General features: G+C 40.7%; 1 protein-coding gene across 2 annotated transcripts in view; it reads right to left on the bottom strand.

Annotated features, from left to right (window-relative positions):
• Positions 1 to 311: 311 nt before the first annotated feature.
• Positions 312 to 9,014, bottom strand: part of met (MET proto-oncogene, receptor tyrosine kinase) — a 75,385-nt gene continuing 66,682 nt past the window's right edge. For both annotated transcript variants that reach the window (XM_084934259.1, XM_084934260.1), the window contains 5 exons: positions 5,989 to 6,170; positions 5,762 to 5,871; positions 5,337 to 5,502; positions 5,112 to 5,248; positions 312 to 3,428 (listed from right to left, as the gene is read on the bottom strand). In XM_084934259.1, the coding sequence (XP_084790385.1) occupies positions 3,149 to 3,428; positions 5,112 to 5,248; positions 5,337 to 5,502; positions 5,762 to 5,871; positions 5,989 to 6,170 (875 nt within the window). In that variant the 3' untranslated portion in view covers positions 312 to 3,148. The remainder of the gene's footprint in view (positions 3,429 to 5,111; positions 5,249 to 5,336; positions 5,503 to 5,761; positions 5,872 to 5,988; positions 6,171 to 9,014) is intronic.

Raw genomic sequence — 9,014 nt, 5'->3', positions numbered from 1 at the left:
CAACTATTCTGTCTGTGCCTAACTAAGGATCATTTTAAAAAAACAAAACAAAACAAACTTCAAACAGGTTTTCTCAAATATGCGTACAGTGTGTGATTTCACCAACAATACCTTTACTGTTCATTGTGGAAGCATTTTTGACTCAGTAGCAGCTGCATGTTGGCTACATATGGAAAGCATGATGCAGCAGTACCCTGCGTAGTAATTACAGTTCTCTATGGTTGTTTTATGTTCGCCTCAAAGGACGGTTTGTTCAGTAAAAAAAAGCATGGCCAACTCAACGGTAAGCAAAGGACGTAAAGAAGAGTAAATAAATTCTGATAATATAGCTTTATTACACTGACAGAATTCAACTGACATTACATAGGAACATGTACCTTCAGGATTTTTTGTATAGACGAATTCATACACACACACACACACACACACACACACACACAGAACAGACAGTGTTAAAAACAAACAAAGCATCAGAAAATCACATGATCTAAGAGACAGCAGTCTTTGAGTTTTGTGAGGCGGCTCCAGTTTGTACAACATTTTATATCGTTTTCAAGATGATTTACCAGCAATGAAGCTAAACGAGCATCCACACAGACCCACAACGAATCCACACGTCTCTGTCTGTATTTACCTAACGGCAGTGGTTCATATACAAGTGGTTTTAATCATTGTTTGTGGCACGATTCACTCACCCCTGGTCACCCCAGCGAAGAAGAGGCTCATCATCAATACAAAAATATAGTACAGCAATTTTCTTGTCATAGCAAACATTCATAACTGTCCATTAATGGCCCAATCATATCAGCAGCCATTCAGATTTTTTTTTAAAAACAACAATGTACAAGCAAAAAACAAAACTCTGCTACATATAGCAATGTTAAAATGGACACTGACCACATGAGTGAAGTTTTAGCCCATTGGTGACAAATTACTCGAAGTGAGAGCTAACCAATTTAAAAATCAAACTGCTGCATTTCTGACAATCTGGGTTTTTTTTTTTTCAGGAAACCATTTAATTCCATTAATTTCAGCACACTGTATAACTCAAAATTACTTAAGTTATATATTCCAGTATAACACAAAAAGAAGTCATTTCTCGTTATATAATAGTCATCACAAATGTCACCACTTGGATTTAGGGACTTGAGTAAATTACAGTGGCAAACTGATGCAGCAATACGTTTTTATACATTTATGAATACGTTTCCCTGCCTACATCATATTACCTTGACTAACTGGCACATTCAAACAGAACATTTAAAATAGTGTTAGCCCAGCCTCTGTCCAGGCTGCACCCTGCCTCTTGCTCTAGCTGGGAGAGAAGCTTTGAGGCAGGTACCAATGTTCAATGCTGCTGTTCATATATATATATACAGAATGCTCAGAAATACAACCTAAAGATATAATACTGGGGTTGTTGTTGTTGTTGTGTATTCCACAAACACAACTTGTACAGAGACAAAACCCGACCATTTCTTGAGCTGCGACGCTACTCTGCTACATATCCTGCACAGTGTGGTGAGAGAACTGCATCTCCGAACCCATGCTCTCCAGAATAAACAGAAAGAAAATGATGAAAAATTTCTACAATTCTTCAAGTATCTTGTTCTTACATTATAGACTGTAAAAAAACAAAACAAAAAAACCCAATTTATACTGGGTTCTACACAGCAATACCAATATGTTGGTAATAAGCTAATATTAGCTTATAACATCGGTCCAGCATCATATTGGTCTGGCTCTAATTTTTATATTGTGCTGAAATGAATAGAAGTAAATGGAATGAAATATCAAACCCTATGACATGCTTCTCAGAAAGTCAAAATTGTACATCATTTGTAGTCAAGAGGCAACAGATTTTTTCAAATACACTGGTAGGGTTGTTAAACATCAAAACAGAGCGATCATAAAAGAATATACAGCGGTCAGTTACAGTCAGATAAAATGACAGTCCTGTTTTGAGGCCAGACAAACACAGGGACTCTTTGAAGTGCGATAACTTGAGATTCTTCAGAGCACAACAAAAATTTTAAAAATTATTCAAGGGATCAAAATATGAGCTTTGATTGAATGAATTAAATGTGAGATAAAAACCTTGTGGCTGCGAACCCGTTTTATCAGCTACACTGTACACAGTTTTTCTGTCAATAAAATGCAAGCCGTACGAAACAGATGCTCGACATACAGTAAGCAACAACAACAAAACTCCCTGGACTTGCACGGTTCTCATTTATTACTCTTACTTCCAAGAAAACATCAAAGTGAGCTGCATTTTTATTTATTTATTTTTTGATATATAAGTTTCAAGTTGAAAAAAAAATTGGCTTTTATTTCACCACCAGAAACATCTGGGGATTCCCCACAGGTGAAACACATTTCTGAAAGGGGAATTTTTACCCATCAGAAAGCTAGTGGTCCAAAGACAATTACACAAATAAAGCATCCAGTGATCTGCACACAGGCAGCAGAATTTGTACACATCCCACTGTACACTTACACACTGCCACTAACCTCCAGTATGCCTCAGTTTACTCACCCGAGGCAGAAAACCCATCATAGCACAGGCTAGATTGTCTCTCAGGTAACATGAAGTCATGTTTACGGTTTGTGGAGGTGTGACTTTTATATATAACATGACTACGTGGCCATTTGTCACTCATTCACATTACAGATGCAGTAAAGGTCTGAGCCACATCCACTCATTGAAGCACATGCCACCCACAGAGGAGTAGAAAGCTACCCTGGTTTGTGTGTGGGTGCATCAGTCACTGAGATGTGCTTCTGCGATGGCCGTTTTGTCTACCGGAAATCTCCAAGGAGGCATTGTAGTTGTCTTGTACACGATGGAGGACGTTTGACCTCTTGCTCCTCTGGGTCAATGAAAGGTCAAAAAAGATTGACAAAAGTTGAAAAGGTCAGCCCTAAAGTTCTTGGAGGCCACTGTCATTTGGTGACGCTTGAGAAGGTCAAAGGGCCACAATCAATGCACAGTGAGCGAAAGGTCTGTTTTCCCTCAGCATGCAGTGTCCAGTGTTTGGCAAATACATACAGTAGTTCTCAAACAGAGTCTTCATCACCTCACCTTTTCTTCCTTGCTTCATCCCTCCTTCCGAGTCTCATCCATCACCCGCTCCCTTTTCCCTTTTCAGATGCAGCAGTCTTGGGCCACCTGACAGAAGAGGGGGGAGCGGGATGGCAGGGAAGTGGATGTTGAAGGCTCAGAAGAGGATGAGGAGGAGGAAGCGGTGGAGGAGAAGAGGGAGGGGTAGGGGCTCATCTTGTCTATGTTGACGTACGTGGTGTTGAGCAGGACGTAGTGCTCGCCGCTGAAACTGGAGAAGATGGCAGAGATGCGGGAAACCAGCTCAGAGAATGAGGGCCGTCGTTCAGGCTTTGGGTGCCAACACTCGATCATGACCGTGTAGCTAAAAGCAGAGAAGAGAGACATTAAATCATGATGAAGGCAGGACATTACCATGTGGTTACACCTGTACACTGTACAGTGATTTGGCAAAATGTTTGAAATGTCAAAAATGTTTGTTATATGTATAAGCTATGTGATGGACAAGACATCAAAGCAGCCCACAGCACCTTTCTGATTTTTTTTATTTATACATATGTCTGTAAGAGGCCAAAATTCACTCATAATATCTGCCATGATATGATGTAATGGTTGGGCTCTACAAAAGAGGAAAATTAATTTACACTAATTGGAGACAAATGCTTACTTTACAAATTCTCAAAAGTTGTTTTATTTTTTATTTTTGAAGAAGTGCCAATTTAGAAAACCAGTGTATGAGGGCAGCACAAAAAAATTGCGCAAACACAAACACTCAGTGATTGTTCTGTACCGAGTCTGATTGCTGTTTATTTATGTCCATTAGCGACGAGGCATTTCTTTCTACAAACACAAGAGGTGAATTCTTGGTCACGGCAAACGTGAACTGTGTAGCCCCTGCTACAAAAAAAGCATTAGAAGGTGTTTGTAATGTTTGATATTTCTGTAATATAAATAGATATTGTAAACACATCTTTTTGGGCGGACAAATCACGTGATCTGTTGTTATGTGGCCCAGCAAATAAGTGGTGGGCTCCCAGCAATCCTAGCAGTTTAGTCAGTTCTAGAGATCTTGAATGTGACTTTGGTTAAGTTATTGCATATTTTTTCTTGGTGTAATGACTTTATTTATTATATTGTAGCTCTAAAATATCCTGCATCTTCTGTGCTACTACTGTTTCTTTGACATTTTTCAGTTTCACTTATTAGAAGGGCTTCATTTCCCTCACATAGTATTTTATACAGGTTTACTTTTTTCTCCCTCACAGGTGTTCATGTGAAAAAAAAAGTAAAATATTTTAAGGGCTAATTGTATTTAACATCTGTAATTCGAGTGGGCCACATTTTTATTATTTTGCACCAAAGCAAAATAACCATAAAACCCCCCAAAACAATTCATTGTTAAGACTTCAGGAACTAACACCTCCTTATTAACGAGTCTGCCATAATCTGGGACCCAAAACGTCCTGTGAACACTCGTGGATGAAACATCGCACAAATATTTGCAGATGTGCATCATCTCCTGACGTCTGTTTAATTTATAGCTTGGGAATTTTGGGCCTCTGCCTCCTTCTCACCTGAACACTCCCATTCCCCTCTAACGTCCACACACACACTATGCACCTTATGATGTTATCTGGGATGTATGAGATCATTCTTGGCATTTGCTTCACAGGCCAGAGTTTAATGGATAAGAGCAAGTGTTAAGTGAGCTTCGCTGAAAATGACTGAGTTTTAAAAAAAAAAAAAGGATTTTAAGAGTTTCAGGTAAGTTTGCTTGAAACAGTCTAAACAGTCCTGGTTTGACAAGTGATTGGCAGCAGTTCCAATGTGAACTGTTCCAAAGAAAACTGGAAAAACTCAACCGTGTCAAGAGAAAAGGTTTTCTTAACACTTCCAGTAACTCTTTCACTAATGGGTCAGCACTTTACATACCACAGCAACAAGTGCTCAGCAATCAGAATCAAGAAGCCTTTAGAAAAGAAATGTTGTACTCGCACTGGTTTTCCATTTAAATTAACTTCTGCATACTGTATGTGCTCACACTCACAGGGCATCAGGGCAGAACTCAGGCTGCAGCAGCCTCCTCCCCTGCAGGAGGAACACCGTGATGTCGAAGGAGTTCACATCAGAATATGGCGGAGCTCCGCGGGTCATGAGTTCCCATAGCAATACGCCAAAAGACCACTACATGGAGAGAGTTTCATTGTTATCCCTTTAATGACATACTTGTTGTTCTGATGTAAACAGTTAAACACTGCTAAAAAGTCCTCACCACGTCTGATTTGGTGGTAAACTTGTGTGTCTGCAGACTCTCCAGAGCCATCCATTTAACGGGCAGCTTGACTCCACTCTTGTTGTGAACGCTGTAATACTCTTTGTCATAAACATCTCTGGCCAGGCCGAAGTCTGCCACCTTTACTGTGTAGCTCTCATCCAGCCTGTCGGGGAAAACAGGAAATGCCTTTCTTTTTACTTCATTTTAACAATAACTGAAATAATTAACTTATTAACTATACTAATTATAGTATTATAATACTATTTTCTACTTGCCATTGTTATAAGGTACTTATTCTACTCTTTATTGCTCTCTTGATTCTGTCTCTTCCCACCTGTATTTACTTCTATTTTCTGCTGTGTTGTGCCTTTTTATATTTAAAACACCATCACTTGATGCTAAATGAGTAAATGCCAGCTCACATGCAGTTCCTGGCAGCCAGGTCTCGGTGGACAAACTTCTTGCTGGCCAGATACTCCATCCCTCTGGCCACCTGCAGCCCAAAGCCCATCAGGTCCTTAACTGTTGGGTTCTGGAAGAATCAATTACAGTCACCTTGTTGCACATCATCAAACTTGTGAAATGTGTCTTGAAATGAACTAAAGTTCTGGTGCAGAAATTTGCAACATGCTTTTATGTGGGCCCTTACATGTCCCTCATCACGGATGAAGTTGCGCAGGTCACCGTGTTTCATATACGGAAGAACCACCAGGGGTGAGCCCTCTGGCGGAAGGCAGATACCCAACAGGGAGAGAACGTTGGGGTGGCTGAAGTCCTTCATGATGATCCCCTCCTTCAGGAACTGAGACACCTCTTCCAAGTCTGTGATGCCTGATAAGAAAAAAATAAGTTGACATCATTTTCATGTTAGCTTAGTTAGTTTTTGACTTTTATCATGAAACATTTCTAAAATTCCCCCCGTAAAGTCAAAATAAAATACAGTTAAAGGGGACCTATTATGGTTTTCTTTTTTAAATTATGAATACAGCCGTTCATCCCCACCCATCTTATGATCAACCCTTCTGTTTGAACTGGGCAGCCAATGAGAAGAAAGTTGGCTTAAGGGGAGAGGAGCTAAAATAGCTTATTTCACACTAAAAACATGAATTTAGTTGCTGCATCAAGGCCCAGAATAAAATAAAAAGGTTAAGGGGCTGAATTGGCCCTCTTTAAATGTTTTCTTTGTTTATGAACATTTGACATTTGGAAACTAGCAGGAATGATAATTGTAAGATAAGGTGCAACTCTCCTGTCATGATATCAGTGGGAAGCCCTTCCTTAGATACCTTTGGGGAATGAGAATGCTGATAGAAACCCATCTAAGAAAACACCCTCCCTGAAGATTCACCCCAGACTTGACCCATTCCCATTTACCAATTGCATCCCTGCTTCTGGTGTCTTGCACTTTAGCCCTGCTGACTTTGCTATAATCTAGTTAGAAATGGAAGCTCTTTAGCCTTCAGCTGAGGTTAGACCCCAAAGGCAGAAAGAGAAGACATTTGATTTCAGTCTTGATTCTCAAGTTTTTCTGTGAGGAGAATGTCTCTATAACATAAACTACTCTTAGGTGCTTGTCATAAAACACATTTGCCATTCAACTAGATATCATAGTAACAGCTACATTAGGATAAAGGAATCAGTTTAAGCTACTGACTGCAACAAAATTGAATTGCACGTTCACTACAATTGTCCTACCACCGAAAATTATCCCACTACCTCTTATCCTACCATCCTACTGTGGTTTGTGTCCCCTAGCAGCTGCACAGGTCCTTTCCCCATATTGTTCCTGCATCAATCTCCCTTGCTGCAACTGACAGGTTACACGATTAGCCGGGACCCTAATGCTGTCCTCACTATCGAATGCTCATTCATCACCATCATTTCAAGCCTGAAAAGGATTCAGGCTTCTGATGAGATGAGATCTTTAATGCCATTGGGAGCGCGGTGATATCATACAATAGGTATGCAATATAATATAACTAGATGAATGATTGAATAACTGCAGCTGGATGCAAATCCGTTTTGACAACAACAGTGTCTTTAGTCTGTGTGTGCCGGGTGAGGGAGGGGTCATGATGCATTTTAACCAGGGAAGCCTCAGTTTGCACACACCTGACTCTTATTTATTAATTACATTTACTTGGAGTGAGATTTTCAGAGTGAGACACATGGTTATGCTCCTTGGAGCACTCCAATGGCATTTGTTTACATACTGTACATATTTTCTGAATTAGGCTCTTGAGGCCTAAATATTGGGTTAAAAGTCACAAAAGTGGTTGTCTTTTTACCTGGATAAAGCACTGTGGTAACTTTGAGTGAACCCATAAGCTGGTTGGGAGCAGGTTAAACTACTCTATCCAGACTGTGTGTCATATTGTCAGAGAGTGTATTAATTAGGTGATGCAGAAGATTGATCCGGAGTCCATCTGCTTCAAAATTTAACGTTGTGCATTCAGAGGTGTTCTTCTTCACAGCTTGGTTGTAACGAGTGGTTTTTTGAGTTACTGTTGCCTTTGTATCAGCTTGAAGCAATCTGGCCATTCTTTTCTGACTTCTGACAACAAAATGACATTTTCCCCACCGCCCCATTGTTTCTTTTTTGGTTCATTCACTGAAAAGGCTGTGTAGTTGCTGATTACACATTTCCATTAATGAGCAGCAGAGGTATTCCTAATGAAGTGGTTTTGGTGTACAGGGAGTGCAGAATTATTAGGCAAATGAGTATTTTGTCCACATCATCCTCTTCATGCATGTTGTCTTACTCCAAGCTGTATAGGTTCGAAAGCCTACTACCAATTAAGCATATTAGGTGATGTGCATCTCTGTAATGAGAAGGGGTGTGGTCTAATGACATCAACACCCTATATCAGGTGTGCATAATTATTAGGCAACGTCCTGTCCTTTGGCAAAATGGGTCAAAAGAAGGACTTGACAGGCTCAGAAAAGTCAAAAATAGTGAGATATCTTGCAGAGGGATGCAGCAGTCTCAAAATTGCAAAGCTTCTGAAGCGTGATCATCGAACAATCAAGCGTTTCATTTAAAATAGTCAACAGGGTCGCAAGAAGCGTGTGGAAAAACCAAGGCGCAAAATAACTGCCCATGAACTGAGAAAAGTCAAGCGTGCAGCTGCCAAGATGCCACTTGCCACCAGTTTGGCCATATTTCAGAGCTGCAACATCACTGGAGTGCCCAAAAGCACAAGGTGTGCAATACTCAGAGACATGGCCAAGGTAAGAAAGGCTGAAAGACGACTACCACTGAACAAGACACACAAGCTGAAACGTCAAGACTGGGCCAAGAAATATCTCAAGACTGATTTTTCTAAGGTTTTATGGACTGATGAAATGAGAGTGAGTCTTGATGGGCCAGATGGATGGGCCCGTGGCTGGATTGGTAAAGGGCAGAGAGCTCCAGTCCGACTCAGACGCCAGCAAGGTGGAGGTGGAGTACTGGTTTGGGCTGGTATCATCAAAGATGAGCTTGTGGGGCCTTTTCGGGTTGAGGATGGAGTCAAGCTCAACTCCCAGTCCTACTGCCAGTTTCTGGAAGACACCTTCTTCAAGCAGTGGTACAGGAAGAAGTCTGCATCCTTCAAGAAAAACATGATTTTCATGCAGGACAATGCTCCATCACACGCGTCCAAGTACTCCACAGCGTGGCTGGCAAGAAAGGGT

The sequence above is a fragment of the Perissodus microlepis genome, chromosome 7 (assembly GCF_051167445.1).
Source record: "Perissodus microlepis isolate ML-2025 ecotype Zambia chromosome 7, ASM5116744v1, whole genome shotgun sequence".
NCBI classification, from domain to species: Eukaryota; Metazoa; Chordata; class Actinopteri; order Cichliformes; family Cichlidae; genus Perissodus; species Perissodus microlepis.
This window is presented reverse-complemented; position numbering and strand designations above follow the sequence as displayed.